Here is a 24,625-nt window from a genome sequence, read left to right as displayed (position 1 = left end):
TGCCCATGAAGGAATATGGCTCTTGGGCTGATAGGTTTTCCAATCCTGCTTTTAAAATATCCTTCAGTGATCCTGGGTGTTGCTGCTTCTAACTCTCCACTCCCTTGACCTCCTACCTTTAAGGCCATTGTTTTTGTTTTCATTCCTTTACTCTTTATTGTGGCTTCTGTGAATATCATAGAATAGATGTATCTCCCTTTAACTTGTTTCCCACAGAACAAAGGGGAGTATGTATCATGCATTGACATATGCCACCATATTGGAAATGCAAGCCATGATGACCTTTGACTCTCAGGACATACTGAATGCTGGAAACACAATGAAAGAAGCTCAAGCCATATGTCAGAAGTAAGCACAGAGAATTATTCTATATGGTCAAAAGCATAGAATAAGTACACAAGACAGCTTTGCAACAGTAAGAATGAAGAAAATGTTTTAGTAGAGGAAAACGCTAAAGGATTCTTAGGAACCTTCATGTGCCACCAATAATTTTTTTTGACAGTTGGATTCCACCGTGTATAAATGCAGTCATCTACATTAAAGTCGAAAGGTATAATTTTACTTGCACTTTACCTACATATGGCCACATGTAAGCCATTTCGGAAATATTTATTTATTGTCATGCAGCCAAAATGACAATTGTGGGACTATAAACACTATAGAATAACATACCGCTTTAAACAGAGATTAATGTTTATGTCAGAAAATGCTTGAGGTGACCACATAAAGGCATTGAGTCCCAACTGTTCCTAGTCAGAAATTTTAACACATAGAAATATAATGGCAAAATGTAGTATGCCGAAGTACAGTGGTACCTGTGGTTACATTCTTAATTCGTTCCAGAGGTCCGTTCTTAACCTGAAACTGTTCTTAACCTGAAGCACCACTTTAGCTAATGGGGCCTCCCACTGCTGCCGCGTCACCACCACGCGATTTCTGTTCTCATCCTGAAGTGAAGTTCTTAACCCAAGGTACTATTTCTGGGTTAGTGGAATCTGTAACCTGAAGCGTATGTAACCTGAGGTGCCACTGTAATGTAAAAGATAATTGAAAAATAGTATATGAAACCTTTAATTATACATACAGCCTTTTCTTAAATCACTTTGAGCATAAGAACATATTGTTCTGTGTACTTGGCATTTTGCAGAGTAATAAATTAAAATTTCAAGTCTGTAATCTCCTTGGATTGGAATCTAAAGTTTTGACAGAGTGGAGGAAAAGCACTGAAATAAAAAAAAAAGACAAAGATATTGGAGCAAGAATATATGCAGATATAGTTTAGATGTACTTAGACTCCATTCCTCTTTCTATTTAGCTTTCAGCAGTTGGACTTGCTTTTGATAATACATGCATAAGATTGCATTGTTAGGCTTAGTTTTTAAAGGCCAATATGACTAAAGGGTTTTGTCAATATGTTCTACATTTCCAGCCTCTTTTGTTTTTATGTAGGTTTCGGAAGAAATCCACCGTGGCCGATTCACTCAACAATTTAGTGCACAGACACAATGTTGACCAATTAACTGAAGGTAAAAAAAATAAACAAAAATAAACATTAGCTCCTGTTTCTGTCCACATGACTGCCTGGTAAAATAAATAAATATTCACCTGGTGCTTAACAGCTCAGGAGTGGGCAGCTGGCAAGCCTCTGTGGGGAAAGAATTGTGTAGGTGGGAAGCCACAACTGGAAAGGTCACCACCTGCCTAATCTTCAAAAACAAGGGCATCCAGGCAACAGCCTTAATAGAACATCCTAATGTGGACATTTTTGAGGTGTGGTTGTATTATAATGTGGAAGATTGTAGTGGTTATGATGACACTGTTCCATTTGGTGGTGGAGCTTTCCTGCTATTCACTTCATATTTTTTTTTCCCCTTTCCCCCTTTTTAAAAAGAGGAAATTCATGCAGAAATTTGCTATGCCGAATGTTTGCTTCAGAGAGCTGCTCTTACATTCCTTCAGGTAAGAGCATTTGTTTTTGGAACATTGTTGTGGAAACAGGAATGTGAGGCCTCAGTTAATTTCAATAAGACCATGGTTACTGAGATCACAGTGAGTCGGGCAGGTGATGTTAATAAGAATCTCTTTCTTCGTCTACCCACACCAACACCATGCAGCTTTGCTTTTATGCATTTTGCATAACATGTAGCTTCTCACACACTGAGAAGCAAGTTTAATTAGGAAGTCAGGATGTTTCCAGTTTATAATATGGGGACTTGATAAATCATTCTGTAACTTACTTTTCACAGAGATTTCCTTGTCCTCGATTTGAGATGGAGACAGCTTGTTGGATCCTTATCAAACTCTACAGTGTCAGGGTGGCCTGGTTGCATTTTGCAAGTTCAATTCAGTCGAACACTGTTCCTGATACCTGCTTTCTCTAAGGTTTCTGATGCCTTTGCAAGTGTCCAGCATGTGTCTTGGATTAGCTAAAGCTGATGGCCCCATGCTAATCATCGGTATTCCAAATCGTTACAAAGCATGTAGGAACAGTGGCTTTTGTGCAAAGTCAGTAATAATAGGTTCTTCTCCAATGAAATACTTCCTGTCTCATTTTTCTAGTGTTAATTAATAAGGAATACTACTATTCTGCTTCTCTTTTACTTGATGTATCCAAACTAAGGGCTAGAGCTTTGAAATTTGTGTTAGGTATTTAACAAGGTCAAAATTTTAAAGATTTTTTTTTTAAAGGTATATGTGCATGTATTAGAAAAGACTGACCCTTAAGTATTTACCAGTCTAGATTTTGTAACTAACTTATAGTCATTGTCCCCAAAAGCAAGAGGATTTTCATGTGTACACGTATGCTGAAATGTGTTATCTATTGTATTTTCCTTAGGATGAAAACATGGTTAGCTTTATCAAAGGCAGCATCAAAGTCAGAAACAGTTATCAAACATATAGGTATGTAGCATTTTAATTTTTTTTTACAATTATTATGTTCCAGGCATCCATCCAAATCAAAACTTATTGCTTATTATGTTTGGTGCTCTGCACTTCAGGCTTCGCTCTAGTCTAAAGTGATTCTGGCTGATATTTTATTTTAATTAATCAATCAATCTAATGTATTTATATCCTGCACTTTCAAAGTAAAAACTCTCATAAAGCAGCTTAGAGTGGTTACTAATAAATACAATATATGAATCTAAAAGCAAAACCAGTAAACTCACAATTGAAACAACAGCAATGAATCACAAATATAAGTGAGGCCATTAATAAAAGTCTGAGTGGAATGAATTTTTTATTATTATTAACTGCTCTTTAAAGTCACCAGCAAGTGGGTGATGTGCACCTCCCCAGTGGGGAGGAAATTCAAAAGATGCAAGGCCATCTTTGGTACTCTCTTCATACCATGGGTATTGGGTAAATGGTATATTAGCAGTAGCTCTTATTGTCATGTATTTCAAAGTGCTAGACCATGATTGGTATTAGAACTGGATTACATTCTGGGTTTTGATGAGATCTTTTGGTTTGATAGGGAGCTGGACAGTCTAATACATTCTCCCCACTATGTTAAAGGAGAAAATCACCCCCATTTTGAAGGTGGAGTAAAGCTGGGAGTTGGGGCATTTAATCTGGTATGTATCACAGTTTTTTTTTGTATACATGGTTCTGGCTAGGGCTGTTGGGAGTTGTATTCCATCATCTGGCTTTATATTTGACTGTTCAAGAGATTATTTGAAGTTGACATCTTTTACATAAGAATTGGTTCCAGCGGCTGAAAATGCTGCTATGTGGTAGTAGCTCCATGTAGTGGCTAAAACGTTTTATGAGCTGCTTTCTTATGAGATTTCCCACCACCTGTAACTCTCTCACTGCTCTGGCTGCCAGTTTGCGACTGAGCCATATCTAAGGCCCATGTACTGGCTTAGAAGGCTCTAAACAACTTGAGATCAGGCTATTTTAGGGAGTGCCTTCTTCAATATCAGCCTGCCTGGCTGTTGAGGTATGCGAGTAAGGCCTTCCTGATTGTATTGTGGCCTGCAGCAGAAGGGCTGAGTCTCAGTGGTAGAGCATCAAGTTTGCATGCAGAAGGTCCCAGGTTCAGTCCTCAGCATCTCCAGGTGAGGTTGGGAGAGACAGTAGTGAGTTAGATGGACTAATGGTCTGACTCAATATAAGGCAACTTCCAGGGTGAGCCTTCTCTGTGGAACCAGAATAATCTCGTGAGTTGTGACCGGCTAGCATTTTAGTTCTTGCTTAAAGCCACTTTACTTCCCAAGCCTTTGATGGTGGTTTGTTCTTAATTTGTCATGATGGTTGATCATTTTATGATTATTATTGTATATTTATTCATAGACTCTGTTGCGCTAGCCCAAAGGCCATGGCATCGTTCACAAGGGGAACAAAAGGAAAAACAGCAATAACCATAAAAACATTTAGCACTACTAGTGCAAAAAAACACGGTCAAGTCTCCTAGAAATTATTTGTTGCATAAACTAGAATAGCAGGGAAATCTCAGGTAAAATATGCCAGCTTAAGTGTCCGAATCCCCTTTGCAGTTGACTGCTATTTTATCTAGCTCTTTTCTCCTGATCTTCTTAGCTGCCAACGCATATAGTGCTACTTTATAGGTTACAAAGTCATCATTATCGCTCAGCAGCCATTTCACTCTTTCCACCCTGTTAGAGTGTATTCCATTCATAAGCAGGGGTTATATAAATTTGTCTCTTGGATCTATATATAGTGGGCATTGCAATAAATAATGGTACAGATCCTCTACACAGGGTTGCCTACATATACAAAGTCTCTCCTCGTACTGTACTTTGCTATACTGACTGTCCAACACCATTGAGGGCATCGATTGGAATCATAATTTTGTAAAAGTGATTCTTAGTACGGCAAGTGGGAGCTTTGTCAGATATCTAGCTCGGGTGTGCTCCATTTTAATAAGTGGGAACCATGGTGGACATTTGGTAGAGGCAATCATGGATAAATCCCTTTTTGCATCAGACCTAAAGAGACAATCTCGTAGGTGCCTCCTATTCATCTTCATGGTCACCTGAAGATCTTGTAATTAATAAGTGGGACAAGAGGCTTTGGATGCCAGCCTTCCAGCATTTGGACTGTTCCCATTCAGTGTGGGAAATAGCGGGGAATTTCTCCTCCGAGAGAGATTGGAGTCTTTTCACATAGCTTAGACACAGATAGTCAATTCTAGCCCATATTGTTGTCATGTCCACTTCAACACGTATAAGAGCAGCTGGGGTCCCCTTGGGGAGCGAGAGCACTTTCCTGAGAAATTTGTTCTGTACTATTTCTAAGGCTTTGTTAGCATTTGGGTCCATGCCCCATATCACTACTCCATAGAGCATTTGGGAAACCACTTTACTGGTGAAGATTTTCTAACAGATTCTAACAACTGGCAACCCAGTGTAAAATAGAATTTCATTAGTGCCCCACAAGCTTTCTGTGCTTTGAGTTTCTAGAAACTAGTCCTCGCCATAATTTCCTGTATGCTTTTCACCTGTGCAAATTTTATCACAAGATACCAATTATACAGAACGTTTAGGCTACAGTGATTAAAATTACAAGCACTTCAGGAAATGAATTAAGCTGTGTGAAGGAGTAAAGGCCTTTTCAGGGAGGAAATGTGTGAAACCCTACAACATGTGCTTGAAGCTCAAACTCATCAAGTTTGCAAGAGCTATATTTGTCACACTGGAAATGCTCAGATTATTCTATTATATATAGCTTGTTTCTTGCCAGTAATCAGAATGTTATAAGGGCAGCATTATGTATTGAAGAGCTACTGTGCTGATGAAAAGCTTTTATGATATTGCAATTTTAATTTGCAGGAAGGTTCCCTCCATTATGACCCTTCTGATTTTATATTTTATATCAATATCTGCTTGTGAGCTACTTGTGAGCTGTTTGTAGAATTTGTAGGGGCTAGCTAACTACAAGTTATATTAATTATGTGATTAGCAATTGCACTGTGGTTTTTAACAATGGAAATATTGGGAGTAGGGGATGGTAGTTTCATTGGTACCTTCAGTATGCAAGAAGGTAACATTTAAGTCTTCCTGCTCCAGTAACACCTCATCCTCCTTTATTAGAAATTGGTTCTGAAGGGATGTTTTTTTCTAATGGTGATTGCTGCGCACAGTCCAGTTTTTCTTGAACCCCACCAGAGAGAGAAGGCTTAACAACCCCCACTCATTGTTGACGACAGCCCCCCCCCCGTGTATAATTTTTTTTAACCCACAGTTCAATTGCTAATTGCATCACTAAAGTACAGTAACACATAGCTAGGCTCTTAGTTTGCACATGTGTGGTATTATAAGCTCACATGTTCAGCAACAGAGGAGTAACTTTGCACGCTCCTCCCCTGATGTTTATGCAATTATCTGTGGGGTGGGTGTTTTGCATGTTTAGTTGTACATGCAGAAGGTTTCCTGTAATCTGGAACTCAGATAGTTGCTGAACCATGATTTTGATTCATAATGCCCAATATGGCTCCAGGTATAAGTACGTCAAATGTCAAGATTTTCATTTATAAAGGTGACTTGAACAAAAATAACAGAAGTGGCTCCTTCATACTGGAATCGTCTTTTCTGATGATTCAGCTCAGTGCTTTTTTTCTTTAAAAAATGTTTAGGGGTACTCTCATTTTCCTATTCGTATTAAAATACTGCCCCTCAATGAGACCAAACTTAGATTCACAAAATGTTTAGGGGTATGCGTACCCCTGCATCCCCCCCAGAAAAAAAGCACTGGTTCAGCTTCACTTCTAGATATGTTTGTTAAGCTTATTTCCCAAATAATAAGACTGTAAGGCACCACTTTGTACTGCTGCTTTCATAATGAAGGAAGGAAAAGCAAAAACACACACAGAAAACTAACCCTGCCTACTGTTTGACCTTCCTCATTACCATGGCAGATTGTAATTACCAACCTCACAAGCTTGTTACCTGGTAGAGATGTGTTGTCTCCACTCTGGTGTAAGATGACTTGACCCATGACTTGCTCATCTCTAATTGGCCCAAGGCTATGGAGGCATTGCGCATCTTCCCACACCTGCCCCATTATTTCTTGTGCTGACATGGGAACTCTCCACATTATGTGTAAATAATATGCCTTAGGAGAGTTTGCCCTAAAATATGGCTTAAACATGTAGTACTAAATAAACTAACAAATAAGAAGAAATTGCATTGTGCTCAGTGCTATGGAGGGGTGTGTGGTATGGCAAACATGACATATGGAAGCCATTTTAGGTGAGCTTGATATGAAACTTGTTCTGCTCCTTTTATTTGTAAAATATCTTTTCTGAGATGTTGCAGGTAAAATAAATGTATATCTATATATAACTTTCTTCCCACAAATTTTCTTTGGTTTTTATTTCTATAGACTTTGTCTATGTTACCATCAAGGATTGTACGGTTACTGGAGTTTGTTGGGTTTTCAGGAAATAAGGCAAGTATATGTTTGTTTATGTTGTTTCATTTATTAAAATCTTTTATATGCCACCTGTCATATAAAAAGACATACCAAGGCACTTCTCTGGGCAATAATAAAATACAACAATAAAGATCCTATAAATAAAAACCTGTAAAACATCAGTATTGATTGCAGTAGCCCGAAATGCCAGCAGTCAGTATTAGCAGTCAGCAAATGCCTGGGTAAATGAGTACATTTTTAGTTGCACCCCATAGCTGGCTCCCAAATGCTTCCTAAGCTAATATTATTTCAGGGTAGGAGCCACCACTGTGAACATTTAGTCGGCATCTATGCAGTACAGATAAAAGTAAGAACTGCTACACATACACACACACATTACAGTAAGATAAGATAAGATAAGATAAATAAAACTTTATTTGCATTAGCCAATGGCCATAGCAACAGTAAAGCATTACAGTATATGCAGAAAAGGAAATTTGATATAAAAGCACAATTTAAAGTCCTGAATCAGCAGTCAGTTAGTGGCCCTTATTCTGATTGCCCCTGCTATGAACCTAGCAACCTTTGCTGTTATCTGCTCATTTTGGAAGAAAGGACATTGTGGCAGTGGTTGAGCACTCTGGGGTGGTTAGTATGAGTGGGGTGATGATCTCGTTCCTAAGGTCTTTGTAGAGAGTACAGGACTGGAGGACTTGTGCCTCTGTTTTGGTGCTACCATCTCCACAGGGGCAAAGACGTTTCTCAGGCGGAATCTTTTGGAATCGACCCTCAGGTACTGCAGATGGTACAACATCCAGTCTTGCAAGTGTAAAAGCACATCTATTTTGGGATAATAAGTCTGTGCGGATATGGGGCCAGAGAATCAAAATGGGGAGATGAAAACTGAACATACCAAGGGCAGAATTTCCTTATAGTGGCCAGTTTGTTCTGGTGCTCAATATCTTTTAGACGCTGACCAGTTAGACTGTTTGCTTTAGTGGGGCCCAAAGTGAGTAGGTGTTGTGGTGATAGGCCACAAGAGTGAAGTTTTTGATAGACAGTTTTAAGCCAGGCACTTTTATGGGAGTCTTGAAGTACTAGGGATAGTAAACCGGGGGGATTTGAGTTTGGGCGAAGCCAGAGGTTAAAAGTTATTTGCCAAGTCCATAGTTCTACTGAAGAGAGACTTGCCTCCAGTCTCAATGATGCGTTTGGGATGCATGGCGGTACCGAAAAAATCTGCCTTAGAAACTTTGATTGAACAGCTTCCAAAGTGCCAAGGTGGTTACCAGTCCAAATCTGAGCCCTGCATAGTAGCTGTGCTAGGGGTTTAGCTTGGAAGGCTTCTAGGGCTGATGGTATATATTTGCCACCCTTTGTATGGAAAAAGCGAGTCAAAGTCTTGGCACTTTGGGATGCTTTTTCTTTTGCACATTTTTGGTGTGCTCCCCATGACCCTGTGGACTGGAAGATAAGGCCCAAATATTTGAAAGCTTTGACCTGTTTGATAGGGTGATTGTCCATACGCCAACTGTGGGGCCTATATTTTCTTGAGAAAACCGTAACTTTGGTTTTCTGATAATTTACGACCAGGTGTTATCTCTGGTAATACACTGATAATTCTCTTATCAATCTTTTTAGGCCTATTTTTGTTTGGGATAAGAGGACCGCATCCTCAGCATATAATAGTACAGAGATTGGTTTTGAGGCCAGTTTAGGAGCGTGGAATTCTGAAGATGTTAGGCACTGGACCATATCATTTATGTATAGGCTAAAGAGTGCCAGGGCTAAAATGCATCCTTGCTTGACTCCCTTTGTGGCTGGGACAGATCCTGTAAGTTGGCCATTTGTAGAGCAACACACTTCCAACAAACTTCCTGTCTTTATAAAGGCAGTTAATCGGATATAATAATCTTTTGTCTATGCTTGAGGTGTTTAATTTGGCCCATAGACTTACTCATGAGATTGAATCAAAAGCAGCTTTCAAATCAATGAAAGCAGCATACAGCATGCCGCAGGATTGCTTGGCGTACTTATCTATGAGGTGGGCTAGGACGAAGCAATGGTCTATAGTAGATCTGCCTTGCCTGAATCCTACTTGCTCTTCCACAAGGATAGTCTCAGCATCAATCCAGTTGATTAATTTATTGTGGAGGTGTTTTGCATATAATTTACTAACTATAGGTAAGAGGCTGATAGGTCTGTAGCTGGCCAGATCCATGTAGGGCCCTTTTTGAATATTGGGATGATTACCTCAATGGCCCAGCTGTCGGGGAGTAAACCAAATGAATCAATGTGAGAGAATAGTGCCACAAGCAGAGGTGCCCACCAGTCAATATTGGACTTCAAAAGTTCAGGGGGCAGGTGATCAATGCCTGGGGCTCTGTTGTTTTTTAGCTGCGTAATTAGGTCTTTTACCTCAGTCGTGGACACTGGGGGCCAAGCTGGTAAGTTTTCTGGAGCTACTGTTGGGTGTTTAAGCTGAGCATCCTGGTCTTGGAAAAGTGAGCGGTAGTACTGCGTTACATGCCTGCTGTAGAGAAACTGCAATACATTGTGCCCTTTGTGTGACCAAATGGCACATCTTCTAAGGGGAACACATGTTAATTGCTGTTGCATTTTCTGTAACCACTACTTCATTCATTTGGTGTTTTGTAAAAGAGATGTCTGATAACTTTATTGGGCACTATGGTGACATACATTGATATTGTTCTCCTGTACTAGCTGAGTAAACCAATTTAACTTTCTGTGTTGGAAGATACTTCTCTCCTTAGTTACGGTGGAACAAATAGAGCAAACCACAGGTGTAATTAATTTACCACCATTTATCTGACTGTGATGCAGGAACATGGTCTGCGACAGCTTCAGGAAGGAGCCTCAGTGTACAGCTTTAGGTCTGTGCTGTGCACTATGCTGCTGCTCTGCTATCATACCTTCATGACTTTTGTGCTAGGTAGGATTCATTTTCTTCTCTAAATGTTGACCTTTCATACATCCAAAATGGCATGGGGATAGGAAGGAGTGTGTTCATCACAAAGCTGGTTGTGAATTACTTATTCAGAATAGCTTTAGCATTTTTCATGTATGACTTAATTTTTCACAAACTTTGATTTTCTTCAAGAAACACTTAAGATGGATATGATATATGCATAAAGGTAAAGGTAAAGTGACCCCTGACCATTAGCTCCAGTTGCGGACGACTCTGGGGTTGCGGCGCTCATCTTGCTTTATTGGCCGAGGGAGCTGGCGTACAGCTTCCAGGTCATGTGGCCAGCATGATTAAGCCGCTTCTGGCCAACCAGAGCAGCGCACGGTAACGCCATTTACCTTTCTGCCGGATCAGTACCTATTTATCTACTTGCACTTTGAGATATATGCATAGCTCATCCCAAAATTCTGTTTAAAACATATAGGCAGTTTTCGAACCAGGCTAATCCTAGCAATTTAAACAGAAATATAACATTATGAGCTATAAATGCAAGCATTTTGTTAGGTGTTTGCTGTTCCCGTAACCACTCTTTAACTTGTTTTAAAAACCTTAGCACAGGTCTTCCTAGTCACTGGAATCAGATGATACGAGGCCTTTATAGGGGTGCAGCTTTAGGGAGCTTGGGGTTGCTGATTCTAGAAGTGTGACTCTTCGTGCCCATAGCTTCAGTTTTACAGAATCCCCTCCCCAGTGAAACCTGCAAATGCCCATACTTGTTTTAGTGAGTTGCCTAAAATTCAACTACCTTTGGACTATTTAGGAGCTGCTCAGTTTTGATGAGGATTTCCCTGTAATCATTTGCTTTTAATATTTTTGTGTCACCATTATTTTTGAGCTAAATCAATGTTTATATTTGGCCTTGAGAGAAAGTATGGAAAGGACTCAAAATGTAAACTAAGTCTGGGCTACCCCCACTTTCTAATTTTTTGTTCTCCCAATTAATTTAGGGACAGGAAAAGGAAATGTTGAAGAAGCAGAGAAACTTCTTAAGCCTTACTTGGCTCGATATCCAAAAGTAAGATATATCTTTAAATAGGCCTGATATGTGTACCAATGTAATATCTTACTGTAGAAAGATGATTAAATGTACATGAAAATTGTTGCCAATGTTTTTTCTTGATTTATTCCAGGGATCCATATTCCTGTTTTTTGCAGGGAGAATAGAAACAATAAGAGGCAATGTTGATGGAGTAAGTAATTTTTTTTATCCTTCACATACCTTCCTTGGGGCTTAAGAAATCTTTGGCCTTATGATCGCAGTTCCTGGTGGGTTTTGCTCTCTGCAGCACAGTACTTGGCCACACTAAGAGTGACAAATGGATGTTGGTCTGAAAGAAGTAGAAGGGCATGCAACTTGGTTGACCTGGCAGATTTGATAAGAAGTATTCAATAAAGATTGTAAGCAAATCACAGTAGAAAAGCAAGGCTATTTGCCATCTTATTTTCCACATGAACCTGACCATATATGAAGGTCATCTTCAGAGGTCCTTCTCCACTGGCGCAACCCTGTCACTGGATGAGATGCCCTTCAGCTGTAATGTCTCTGCTGTGGACTACCTTCCCCACCTGGTGCAAAGCCTGACATTTTTGCAGCATCAGGTGAAGTATTTGCAAAGGCATTTTTAATCATTTGAGCCTTCTGGCTTTAGATTTTGGGCTGATTACAACTATTTCTGCTCTGCTGTGCTAGTGTAGTGGTAGGTTTTTAAACTTTTATTATTTTAACTTCATGCAAGCCTCTCTGAGCATTAAAAGTAGAATATAAATACTTGAACATAAATAAATGGAGCATCTTTTATTGTTAGGTACTGGGTGGAAACAACACTAAATTACTACTAAACAATGAATTGGCTCTTGGTTTGAGAACCAATATGATGTGATAGTGTTTTGCTAGGACTTGGCAGACGCAGATTCAAAGCTGCACACCACCTCGAACCTCACTGAATGCTTTTGGGTTAGTATTTTCTCACTCAGCCTAACCTATCTCACAGTGTAGGAGGTGAGGAACAATATATGCCCCCTGAACTACTTGGAGGAAGTGTAGCATCAAAATTGAATTAAAAGTAAGAAATAACATTTCCAAGCAAAGTTATTGATATCTTGTGCTATTTCTGTCTCCCCCTTTCCATGGAGATACAGACTGTCAAAATTGATTGTAGTATGTGATTGATACAGGAACAGTAGTGTATGACTTCTGGCCTAAGCGCATGCTTGACACGGATATTCAAAAGCTGCGCTGACATTTTTGAATGAGGGGTGTAGTCCTTTAAGGTTTTCTTTTGATTTTCTAGGCCATCAAAAGGTTTGAAGAATGTTGTGAAGCCCAGCAGAATTGGAAGCAGTTTCATCACATGTGCTATTGGGAACTCATGTGGTGCTTCACATACAAACGTCAGTGGAAGATGGCATACTTCTATGCAGATCTGCTCAGCAAAGAAAACACCTGGTCCAAGGTGAGTACAAGGAAGATGTGCTGACGAGCACATCTGATAAAGAAAGGTAATGTTATGGTGTGATTTGGATCAATCAGTTTTTGAGAAGATTTATTCCAGGTAGACATTAAAATATGACTGAAAGGCCACTGAAGATGTAAAGCAATGCCATTCCTAGTTGTACTTTAGTAGCAGACACTTTGTCCTCTTAATCAAGCTCAAGTGGCATATGCTGTTGCATAGAGCCAGAGTCCTTGAGAGGCCTGTAGCTTTGATCTTCTCTCTTGTTCTGAGCTGTTCAGTAAGCATATGTAGAGAAGCCATGTCTGCTGGCTCATTTCCACTGTGTCCCTGATTGGTATCTTTTTAATTTCCCCCGAAGAAGTGATTGCGTTCCATTGAGAAAGTTTAGGGGCTTCTGATGGAAATTATCTCCATTTTTATACATTTGGTCAGCTTAACCTGTCCAGGTCAGCCTTTTGTAATATCCCAAATCTTTCTCCTCCCTTCAAGCAGCTTGTTTTGATAACAAATGTGTGTTCAATTTCCTGTGTAGGAATCCTGTCTCGCTCAGATAGCAAGATGTGTACTCTTGTGTTGTCTAGAAAAAAAGGCTCACATTTGCATGAAATTTGAAAGCCTTCTGTGCTTTTGCTTACTCTTCAATAATTGGGTAGTTTTTCTGTTCTCTGCTTGACTTGCTGAAAGCCTTTCTTTGCTAATTCTGATTGGATACACTTTCAGTCCAAATAAATGTCTCACAGCAGAACCAACTGCTGCTTTGGCAAGAGAAATTCCGGTTGGCTGTGGGGTAGTTCTGCTTCTCTTTTGTTCTGAGACAACATGTGTCTTCATTTTGAAGTGGCTTGAATAAATGAGTAGTTAAAACCGTATAAGTTTGGGCTCCTTCTTATGGTAAGATATTGAGCTGGGCAGTGTAGGAATCTTGTATTATTATACTTAGTCATGTGTGTTTCCCATTTTTATAAGTTTCTTCCCTTTATGCTTTTTAAATGCTATGTAAATCAGGATTTTCTTACAAAAATTCAATTTTACTTTTTCATGGGATAATGTGCCTGGCAGGGTAGGGGTGGGGGCTGTGAAATATATTGCTAGTGGGTCTTGCTACCTGATTTGGACACTTTGAACATATTAGCCCTATTGACGTGTTATAGTCAATGCAGTTGCAGCAAGGCTTAGTTCCTACTGACAATGGGTAAACCTTTGTCTTTTCTGTATCACTTTAGACTACAAGTGAGTGCTCACATGCCTGAATGCTTTTCCTTACAAAAATTGCCCACACATAGAAACTTAGCCATTTTCCTAGTTTCATGTATAGAGTGTTGTTTTGTATGAATAAGCATTCAGTCTCTTGCACTTCCATCTTCAGTCTGAAATGGAACCATTAAACATAGATTTACCACTTTAGGTGAGGACAAAGCCTAAGAATAGCCTGCTTTTGGGGCAGGGCTAGGCAAATGGCAGTCCTGTTGGATTATGATTCTAGACTAATGGTGCCTTTTTTAAGCCTATAAAAACAATGTTAATCAGGATAGATTCATGCCATCCTCAGGAGTGAGCAAAGGAATAGGAATGACCATAGTCATGTACTTTTGACTTAACTTTCTTGAAACCAAGTGCCCCAAAGCTGTTCCTTGGTGTAAGATCTGTTTTCTGCAAACACACACACACACGTACTAAACTGTAAAAGCAGGGCTTTTTTTCAGCCAGAAATCATCGGAACTCAGTTCCGGCACCTCTCAGGTGTGCGCCATTGCCATCATAAGAGAACAAGAGAGGCATTCATAGTGCATTCCGGCACCTCTTTTTCTAGAAAAATAGCACTGTGTAAAAGTATGTATCTGTACACACATTTTCTTTGCAAGTAGAAAAACTTGGATACAGAAAGAATGGAGTTCTAGTATATGTTTCTGATGTATTTACTTCCCTTTTCTGCTTCATTTAGGTTACAATATCCTAATGCAAGAATACATGTTCTAGGTAATTTCACTTCTGATAGTATAAGGCCATATCCCTTAAATATTTCACCATGCTGTCTTAGATATTGAAGAAGACACAGGAATATAAATTACAATAAGGATTTTTAATCCTGCATAATTTTCATTTTAGGCTACATACATATATATGAAAGCAGCTTATCTCTGTATGTTTGGACCAGATGATCATAAGCCTTTTGGGGATGATGATGTTGCACTATATCGGTAAGATTACCTGAGTCTTCACAAGGTCTATATATTGACTGAGATTAGTCATGAAAGAAACCCATTGTATTCTGCCCAGCTCTACACCTAAAACTGTAACTTTGTACATTCCTCTGTATTTAACACCAAGCAATATTTTAATTTATGGTCAATAGGATAATTCAACAACATTTATTGAATATAGTTTTAATTCTCTCCTACTGCTTGAGACATGGGAATCCTATCCAGAATGACATTAACTGAATCTCTTCTTCTGTGTCACATGGGATAGAGGGTCAAGATTAAATGTATATGGAGCAACACATGAAAATCTTAATATTTCTGTATAGGCTACATTCTAGCCACAGAAGAGATGCAAGTTTCTGCACCCCAATTTTGCTCCATCCTGGCATGCAACAGGTGTGATCACAGTGTTAAGGATGCATGTGAACCAGACAAGGCAACAAGCCCTTAAGGAGGGCATGAAGCAGAGCTGGAAGGGTTGTGGCCTATGGAGAAGCCTGCGGGGAGCATTTGGTGGTCTTTAACTCTGGGGCAAGACATGGTGTGGATAATTTGAATTGGATGTGCCATTACTGCAGCTGATGTAGTACCATCCTCAGATATTTGTTCTAGAAAACTTGGTAACTTCTGCAGCTGCCACAAAGTGCTTTTAAATTACGTACAGGTTTAAGGGGCCCTGAGATGCATGTCTGATTCTGTCACTAAGCAGCTGCCCAGAGGTCAGGTGTGATGTAGGAATGGATGGCTCCTCCATGAATGCAGAGCAAGTTGTCTAGTTATTCTATAATGGTGACATTTTGATGGTGCTGTATTCCTCCTCCACTACCACTGTCCTTCTTTCTGTTTTATACTCTTTTAAATACCTAGATGTTTATGTGTTTGTTTACAATCAAGCAGTATACAAGTTTGTTAAAGAAAATAAGTACTTCGTCAGAGCTGATCATCTTTAGAATGGAATCTGCTGCTTGACAATGCATATGGAAAAATATAGGGGAGAGTTTTCACTTCTGATTTTGTCTTTCTAGTTCAGAGGGCTGCAGTATGTAGTAAATAAAGCAAATGAAATTTTGTATGTTTCCTTTCATCTCCCCCACACCTCACAGGGCTGTGCCTAGTTTGAAACTGAAAATAGCAGGAAAGTCCCTGCCTACAGAAAAGTTTGCAATTCGGAAATCCCGCCGATATCTATCCTCAAATCCTGTTCCACTTCCTGTACCTGTTTTGGTAAGATGAAGAGGCTTCCCCTGCCCATCTATTGCTCAGATGTCTCATTATTTATATAAAAACTTCCCTGGTATTTCTTTTTTAAATGAAATGGTTGTGGGGGGGGGGGAGAGGCTTGAAATGCTCCTGTCATGGCAGCTAATAATGGATACTGCCTGAGCATACTTTCATGCATATGCTCTGCTGTACCAGGGAAAAACAGGTGGGTGGATCATGTGGACAACAGCCTAAGTATATAGAAATGTATGCATCCAGTTGCATAACACATTGTGGATAAACCATATTTTTATGGTTCTTTGGATTGTCCTGAATACCACCATTTGGTAGCCAAGCCCCAAACCAAAAGTCCTGTTTGGAATGCATTTTGGCTTGCCTTCTGATGAAACTGAGTGTGTGATGATTGATAATATTGTCATTTATCCGTTTTAGACCCCCTAAGTAGTAGCAGTTGCCAGGACATTGTCCTGTTCGCCTCAGACATTGTGGTAGATTGCAGTGTTTAGCTGGTGATATTGTGAGGTTTAGCTAGTGATAACATTACAATGTTTAGCTGGTGAGTTATCGCAATGTTGAAAACCAAATATCGCCCAGCTCTTACACACATTGTGTTTCGCAATATATTGCCAGCTCAAATTTTATGAGACAATTATTACGATGTGAACTTTAAACCAGTTTTGCATTATATATTGATAAATCATCCAGCCCTAGCCTGCCTCCAGTGATTATGGCTACTGCTAGCAAATAAGCACCTACATTACATCTCTTTCAGGTCAAAGTTAGTGGAGTCTGGTATTGAAACATGTGACTCTTGCAAACCACCTTGACTTCTATGTGTCCTCCTTTTTCTGCTGAACTTGCACCACAAACACAGCAGATGGTGCTCTTTAACAATTCTCTCCATTGAGGAACTGGAAGTTGGTATTGAAGCTATTTATAGCACTCTGTTAATAGTTAATTGTGCTAGGTCTATTTGGTTTGGATCGGAAGGTCCTTACTGCTGGAAGCTTCTAATTTAAAGTGGGGGGGGTATATTTTGTACTGCAATTTTTATTTTTATTTTATTTATTTATTTTTTATTTTCTTCAAATCTCTGCTAGAATGATCTTGACAAAAACACAGTTTCTCCATTCAGTTACAGAATTGTTCAGTACAAAATATATAAAGCTGATGTACAAGCTGCTTCAGTTGAATCTGTTCAGTCTAATCTGCCAAGACAGGAAGAAAAGTAATGTGCAGGGTGGCCTAACCCAGATAAAAAGTAGCTAAGAGGAATAAATAGTATAGGATCAAATGTTTTGCTTTTTATTTGTTCATGAGACTACAGACCTTGCAATTTTTCAGTCATTGCATACCTTTCCATAGCAGTGCATGTTCAAAGTAGATAGAAATAAAATGGAACACTTTCTTGCACATCTCGGCATAATTGGGGGTGTGGCTATTAGCATTCTCTAAGAACAAAGGAATTCAGCTAGGCTGGATGGACAGGGTGAACATTGTTTGCAGGGGGGAAAGGCAAGGCCTGAAATCTGGCAAAAAGTGTAGCAGTTCAGTTGGTCCATCAGTAGATAAAATTTTCATTCCTAACTGCATGCATCATGCACATTTTTATAACATTCTGATCTTTTAAAAAGTGGTTGTAAAATATATTTCAGAGGTTACCCAGTTCACAAGCATTATTATTATTAGTGCTTTTTTCTGGGGGGATGCAGGGGGACTCATACATTTTGTGAATCTAAGTTTGGCCTTATTAAGGGGCAGTATTTGAGTATGAATAGGGAAATGAGAGTACCCCTAAACATTTTTTTTTAGAAAAAAGCTCTTCTTCAGCAATTTATGCATATTCTTTGAACAAACTGAAGTATACCAGATCAATCACCTTTGTAATCTTTATAACTCTGTAAGGTAGGGCAATATTATCCCTGTGTTGCAAGTGGAGAGTGGGTAGACTAAGACTGAAATATGGTGGCTTGCCTAAGGCAACCTGGTATTCAACAACATCTGGAGGACTACAATTCCCATCAGCCTCACCCAGCATCAGTCAATCATTTTATTTGTATGCCGCCTTTCCAAAGTGCTGAAAGCGGCTTACAACGTATTTTTAAAAATAACATAGCTATAAGCCAAACAAAAGTAGCCATAAACAATAAACAAAACATCAAAAAGTACGCAGCTAAATTGAACAATTTCCACATAAATCATAAGATCCAAAATAAATATATAAAAAATAATATCAACGACAGGAACAACCGCTCCTGAACAATGCCCCAGCATGTCCTGTGGTCAGGGTTATGGGAGTTGCCAGTGGTGTTCTGTTGTACAGCATTGTTTTGGTGCCCCCTGCAAGGCAGGACCCAGTGCAACCCCACCAGTCCTGCTACCCTAAGCCCACCTCTGGAGTTGTTGTAGTCCACAACATTGACAGGAACTTTGCGGCTACCCCTGCTTTAGTCTCTTGAACACTTGCCCCATGTTAACATCACTTGCTACACTTCTCATTTGAATTTTAAGTGGAAAAGCAGCTGAGCTTCATTTCAGTGTCTCTAGTCAGACCATTGATAGGGAATGGAGCCAGAATATTATGATCATAATAGGGCTATGTTTATTTGGGCTACAAATTATAGAAGGGAGAGGCTTTCACTAGATTTTTTCCACAGAACCCTGAGTTCTTTTAAGTATTATAGCCAAGTAGCTTCAAAACCCAAATGCAAATATGGGAAATAAAGTTTAATAGCCCATTAAATTCATTATCTCATGCTTCCTTGAGGTCATCACATGGCACAAATAGTCCTAGTCTTCTTTAGTTCCTTTGGAAAGTTTGTTCTGTTCCTTCTCTGCTTGCTTCTTTTTTGTGTAATTCACTCATATGCTAGGTAACATCTGAAATAGAAATACCCATGTAAAAGTTTCAGCTACTATATTCCTGCTTACCCACCTCTGCTATCCCATTGCTCTTGCCATTTCACTATTGATCACCTGTTTTTAAGGTCCGAACTAGAAAAGACTGGAAAGAATTATAAATGTATGTATATTTATATTCATTCATATACAGGCAACTTCCCACTTATGCAGGGATTACATTATGGGTCCCCACACGCATAAGTTAAATGTATGTAAGTTGGCTACACCCTCTAAAAGCCTTAATTCTAACACTAACTTGATGGGAATTTAGTGTGGGCTAGCATTCACAAACTCATAACAATATTAAAGGGGATATATGTGGGTGCACTTGTGCAAATTCAGCATTTATTAGGAGTAATGTTAGAAAATGCAACAATATTATGTCATGGTCATCAGGTGGTTGAAATGAAATGTGGCAAGAGTGTCAGTGGGATATAGGCTATTATTCTTCAGTTCTAGTGGAGTAATTAAGTACTCAGTGATTCAGATCAAACTTCCTAGAATCAGTTTTCCAGCTGGCCCCGTATTGATAGCAGCTCCTGGATTTTGTGATTACATGTTACACAGGTGATCTTAGCTTAGCAAAGGAGCAAACTAAATGATGGTATTTAAGTCTAATTCTTACCATTAATATTAATCAGAGCCAATATGTTGCTTGCCATGGGAGCTATTTGCTTCTCTCCAGGGATTCTTTCCTTTACTGAGTTTGCATACCAATATCACAAAAAAATGTCCTATTGCTTCTTTCTCTTATCCTTTGGCTGAGTTGCTATGGACATGAATGTTCACGAACATTCTGCACCATTATAGTGAATGAGTCAGCAATTTGCTGTCTGGTCAACTTGAAGCTTCCATGATAGAACAAAATAGTTCATTTTAGAGAGAGCTTGTGCAGACCAAAGGTTGTGAGAACCAGTATGAGTAGATTGGAAAGAAGGCCTAGGAGGGGTAGGGTGGCTGAAGAAGAAATGAAACCATGGAATGAGGAGCAGGAACCTTATGAAAAGGTTGGTAGAAGAAGTAGACTTGAGACAGAGAGAAGGGGGATTCTGGAGAAACCATGAGAAAGAGGATCTTATATGGCTTTGGGACAAGACGCTATGATGAGAAAGAGAGAGCAATGTTGGTTTACCTAGGAAGCTGAACAGAGGTTTGAAATCCAGAAGGCTAAAGTGAGGATAGTGTAGGCAGCTGGCTAAAGCTATCTTGATTTTGAGGGAATTATGAGCAGGGAAGGTTGAAGAAAGGAGGAGCCAAGTTCAAAATGAATATTGAAGGGAAATAGTCAGTGAATGAGGGAAGCTAAATCTACTACTGGGAGGTAAGAAGTGGGGGAACAGAAGTTACAGTCTTGCAGTGTTGTACAGACAACTAAATAAATGAGTTGGCTTTCTGAGGAGTTAAATGGTTCTGGAGGTTTTTTGTCTGTTTTTGCTGAAACTGTCTAACTCTGCTTCCAGAATATTTGAACTAAACCAGCTAATTGTTTGGGCTTAACACCTCTAGTTTCCAGTAACTAAATTTCTCTACTGCTGTAACAACATGCTCTACTCTGTGATCGCTTCTAGGAGATGATGTATGTCTGGAATGGTTATGCAGTGATTGGGAAGTGTCCTGACCTGACTGGCGGTATGTTGGAGTGCTTGGAAGATGCAGAAGCAGCACTGGAAAGGAGCCCAGGTAACTCATGTCTAATTTCAGAGGGTGTGGTCCGTGAGAGATTGTGGTTGTCCATCGAGTTGTTAGACGGTAAACCTATTAGCCCATTTTTATTTAATCAGCAAGTGGATTATGGGTCAATGAGTTGATGATACAGATGGTAGCAGTATTTTTACTGTTGCTTTGGCCTCCCCTCCCCAGTTACTACCATATTAAATTGGGGGGGGGGGAATACTATCATATTTTTCCGTGTATAAGACTAAAAAATAATGCCAAAATTAGGGGGCGTCTTATACATGGGGCCATTTCCCCCCATTTTCTTAAATCTGAGTCCCCTAAAGTAGGAGGCGTCTTATACATGGGGGCGTCTTATAGACGAAAAAAATACAGTAATCACTTCCAGGAATATAGTTACAACTATTTTTAGATTTGGATGTAAGCTTGGGAAGTCGACTTTTCCTGACAATAAATTGACTGCCTTCAGTCAGTCTCAGTGTTGGGAGAAGTTGACTACCCTTTAAGGATGCAGTGGTATAACTGCATGTATGTGGGTCGGTGTGGTAGGGGGCAAGATACAAGAAATAAATGACTTTGGCAGTACAGGGACACAGGACTTTTGAACAAGCTGCAAGGGGAAATATGTATGTATGTCTCAAGCAAAGCTCTTTTTTGCTTAATTATGTTTGGTTGTATTCAACATAAAACTAAGTAAAGTACCATCAGCACAAAAATTTCTATTTGCACAATGTTGTTGTTTGTTGTTGTTTATTAAATTTGTATACCACCCTTCATCCATAGGTCTCAGGGCAGTTCACAAGATAAAACTGCAATATAAAAGACACAAAATACATAATAAAAATAAGAACAAAAACAAGCCAATAATCTCCCCTCCCACAACACATTTAAAAGGGCATTGGATGCCAATAAGCCAAAGGTCTAGAACTTCTTCCCACCCCAATCTATTCTAATCTGCATAGAAGATTTGGGGAGTGTACAGGTTACACGATGGAGGAGGAGAGGGTGGGAAATCCCACTGCCCTTGCAGTAATCCTTCCACCCTTTGTTTTATCTTAGAAGGCTTCTGATCAGTAGCATGTTCTTGGCTGCTACATGCTAGTTCTAAACAACACTTGGTTTTATTTTTAATTGACCTTTGGTTGATGACATTCTAATTTGGCCAGTCTCAAATTTTTTTAAAGCTCAGATATTTCTTTCAGATACATCAGTTGATGAAACCTAGCAATAAGGAATGCCTCTTTACAGCTATTGGTTTCCCCTGCCATTCTCTTTTTGTCTTCACGTGTTATCAAAGGTTGGATGAAGCAAAGTTGTACTCAGAATAGATCCATCAAAGGCAATGGATAACTTAGTCATATCCATTGATTTCCATGGGTCTGCTCTGAGTATAGCATAGGCAGGTGCAACGCAAAAGTTTCTTCCCAGTGCATCAAACTACATTTAGCGAAAAGAAAAGAAAAGGGAAAAAGTGCATTGTTGCCTGGGTCTTTCTGCAGTACAGTATCTTACAAGGAAGTGCTCTCTCTGTAGGAAGTTTTGTACCTTGTGAAGTAGGACTAGATGACCATTGGGTCCCATCCAACCACGATTCTACGATTCTATAAGTAGCAATTGCTCTCAGTGGCAATTGGAGTAAAAGGGCCACAGCAAGGTGCAAAGAACTGTATATAGCCAATTCTTGGTCAGACATGACAAACTAATGCCCAACTGGATACTTAAACCGGACAGGAAAGGTCACTATCTTCCCAGACTCTATTTTGGGAGACACCTGTCAGGAACACCCCCCCTTTTTTTTGCTTGCATGACTAGACATTTTTTTTTGCCTCTCCTCCCTTACATCATTTAGCTTTTATGTGGAGTGATTTGGGTCAAGCACACTTCATTTTCTCCTTCACCCAACAACTTTAGGTCCTCTTGTAGGCATTTGTGTGTCACTGCCTTTTATCTACAGATAGCATGGGTTACCCAGAAGCAACCTTCTTTAATCTCTTGCTAACCAGCAGTCATTTCAGTTCAGTAAAAAAGTCCCTCTCTCAAGTTTAAAGCCTATGTTACTTTGGATCCCAGCAACCATTGCCATTTCCCTCATAATTAGTGACAAGAGGCAGTAGAAACAAACAAACAAAAAACATGGTGATTTATGGTGTATGTGTGTCACTGATGTAACTGCATATTCTCATCACACATCTGTTCTGTATTTCTTTTCAGCTTAAACTGTGCTAAACCTCAGTTGTACTATTCAATCCATTAAGCTTTCCTTAAGGATCATTGTGGAGAAATCTCAACAGGCTGATACTTAGATAACATGCAGTGGGATGGTTACTACTTTAATTATGGTCACACTTGATGTATGGCATAGGGCAGCTTTCCCCAATCTAGTGCCCTCCAGATGTTTAGGACTGCAACTTCTGTTAGCAGCAGCCAGCAAAGCTGTTGCGTTCAAAATGTTTAGAGGGCACCAAGTTGGTGATTGCTGCTGCTGCTCTCTTTCTCTCTGTCTGTCTGTCTCTGTGTGTGTGTGTCTGTGTCTGTGTGCGTATTGTGATGGAATAGGTAGTTTCTTTCTCCCCCTTTTCAAAGTTTACAAAATTGTCTCAGTTCAGCTCCCTGTTGCTTTATTTTTCAGCTACAGATTTGTTTGTTGATGATCAGTGTGTAATCAAGTTACTGAAAGGGTTGTGCTTGAAATACCTTGGCAAGATTTCAGAAGCAGAAGAACACTTCACTTACATTCACTTAAAGTAAGTGTCCTAACTAGAGAAGATGACAGCGCAATAAGAAATACTGAGCCACATCAGCTTATCAATACCTGTGAGGATTTCTCATTGGAAAGTGATTCTATAGAGATGTTTCAAAATTTGGCGTAGTTAATGGACAACCATGCAGTTATATAATTTGTTGTACATTTCTGTATCTATGTGCCTAAGTGTTGAACTTGCACCTCTGAATGTTCAGGATATAACAGAGGTCAGGATTATGCCTATGTGGCACAGTGGAACTCAGCACTGATAGTGCTCTTTACAGAGGCAGTCTGTCAGGAGTGGGACAGCAGTAAATCACATGACATCAGTAAAGTTAACTCTTTATTCAAGAAAAGGTCAACTCAGGAGGCCTCGGCCTAGTGAGCACAGCAACTCGTCCCATTAAAACGGGGGGTTCCCCAACTGGCACCTCCCACAATTTCTTTGCATGCAGCCAGTCCATGACACAGGCACATCCAGCCCACAAAACAGGTTCCAGTATTCTACAAAAATCCTCAAACATTAAGGAGACCCTCCTCCTGTTCCTTTGCTGATTGACAGAAGAGTATAGGAGAGAGGCTGCCTGCATCTGCCACATGAGTGGGTAAATGTGTATTGGCCACTTTGGCCCAGCCTACCACTGCCATGCAGGCCCCAGAGGGTTGGCCAGGCCTCAGAGGCCTCAGTGCAGCCTCAGGTCAAAAAAGGTTAGTCATCCCCTACCTAAGTTGAATAGAGACATAACCATCATACCACAAATTTTGCCAGAAACACAATTTAGCTGTGTCCTGGAGCACAAAAACTATATAACCAGCCCCTGCAATGTAATATTTGTACAAATATGCAGATGCAGATCCATAGTTATATCATACATATATGACTACAGTGGAAGCCACTTGTTTAATTGGCTTCCTTAATCAGCATATCTGCCCTGACATCATGATGTCGTTTCATGTCAGTAATGTATTGACTATTCTGAGAAGTGATGAGGTCAGCACCCAGGAGACTTGGAATCTGTGGCTGATTTAGATATTGATTACAAGCTGAGGCTGAAAATGTAGA

At 39.7% G+C, this 24,625-nt stretch overlaps 1 protein-coding gene across 4 annotated transcripts in view; it reads left to right on the top strand.

Annotated features, from left to right (window-relative positions):
• The window catches only part of TTC39A (tetratricopeptide repeat domain 39A), a 46,780-nt gene that overhangs the window by 16,462 nt on the left and 5,693 nt on the right, over positions 1-24,625 (top strand). For all 4 annotated transcript variants that reach the window (XM_083447927.1, XM_083447925.1, XM_083447928.1 and 1 more), the window contains 14 exons: positions 217-348; positions 1,450-1,526; positions 1,892-1,959; positions 2,837-2,901; positions 3,476-3,575; positions 7,348-7,413; positions 10,222-10,330; positions 11,314-11,381; positions 11,497-11,556; positions 12,658-12,819; positions 14,929-15,020; positions 16,127-16,247; positions 20,714-20,825; positions 23,449-23,563. In XM_083447927.1, coding sequence (XP_083304053.1) covers positions 217-348; positions 1,450-1,526; positions 1,892-1,959; positions 2,837-2,901; positions 3,476-3,575; positions 7,348-7,413; positions 10,222-10,330; positions 11,314-11,381; positions 11,497-11,556; positions 12,658-12,819; positions 14,929-15,020; positions 16,127-16,247; positions 20,714-20,825; positions 23,449-23,563 — 1,347 coding nt within the window. The remainder of the gene's footprint in view (positions 1-216; positions 349-1,449; positions 1,527-1,891; positions 1,960-2,836; positions 2,902-3,475; positions 3,576-7,347; positions 7,414-10,221; positions 10,331-11,313; positions 11,382-11,496; positions 11,557-12,657; positions 12,820-14,928; positions 15,021-16,126; positions 16,248-20,713; positions 20,826-23,448; positions 23,564-24,625) is intronic.

The sequence above is a fragment of the Podarcis tiliguerta genome (genome assembly GCF_965153285.1).
Source record: "Podarcis tiliguerta genome assembly, chromosome: 6".
In the NCBI taxonomy this organism is placed as follows: domain Eukaryota; kingdom Metazoa; phylum Chordata; class Lepidosauria; order Squamata; family Lacertidae; genus Podarcis; species Podarcis tiliguerta.
The sequence above is the reverse complement of the archived record's forward strand: the minus strand, read 5'-3'. Positions and strand labels throughout refer to the sequence as shown.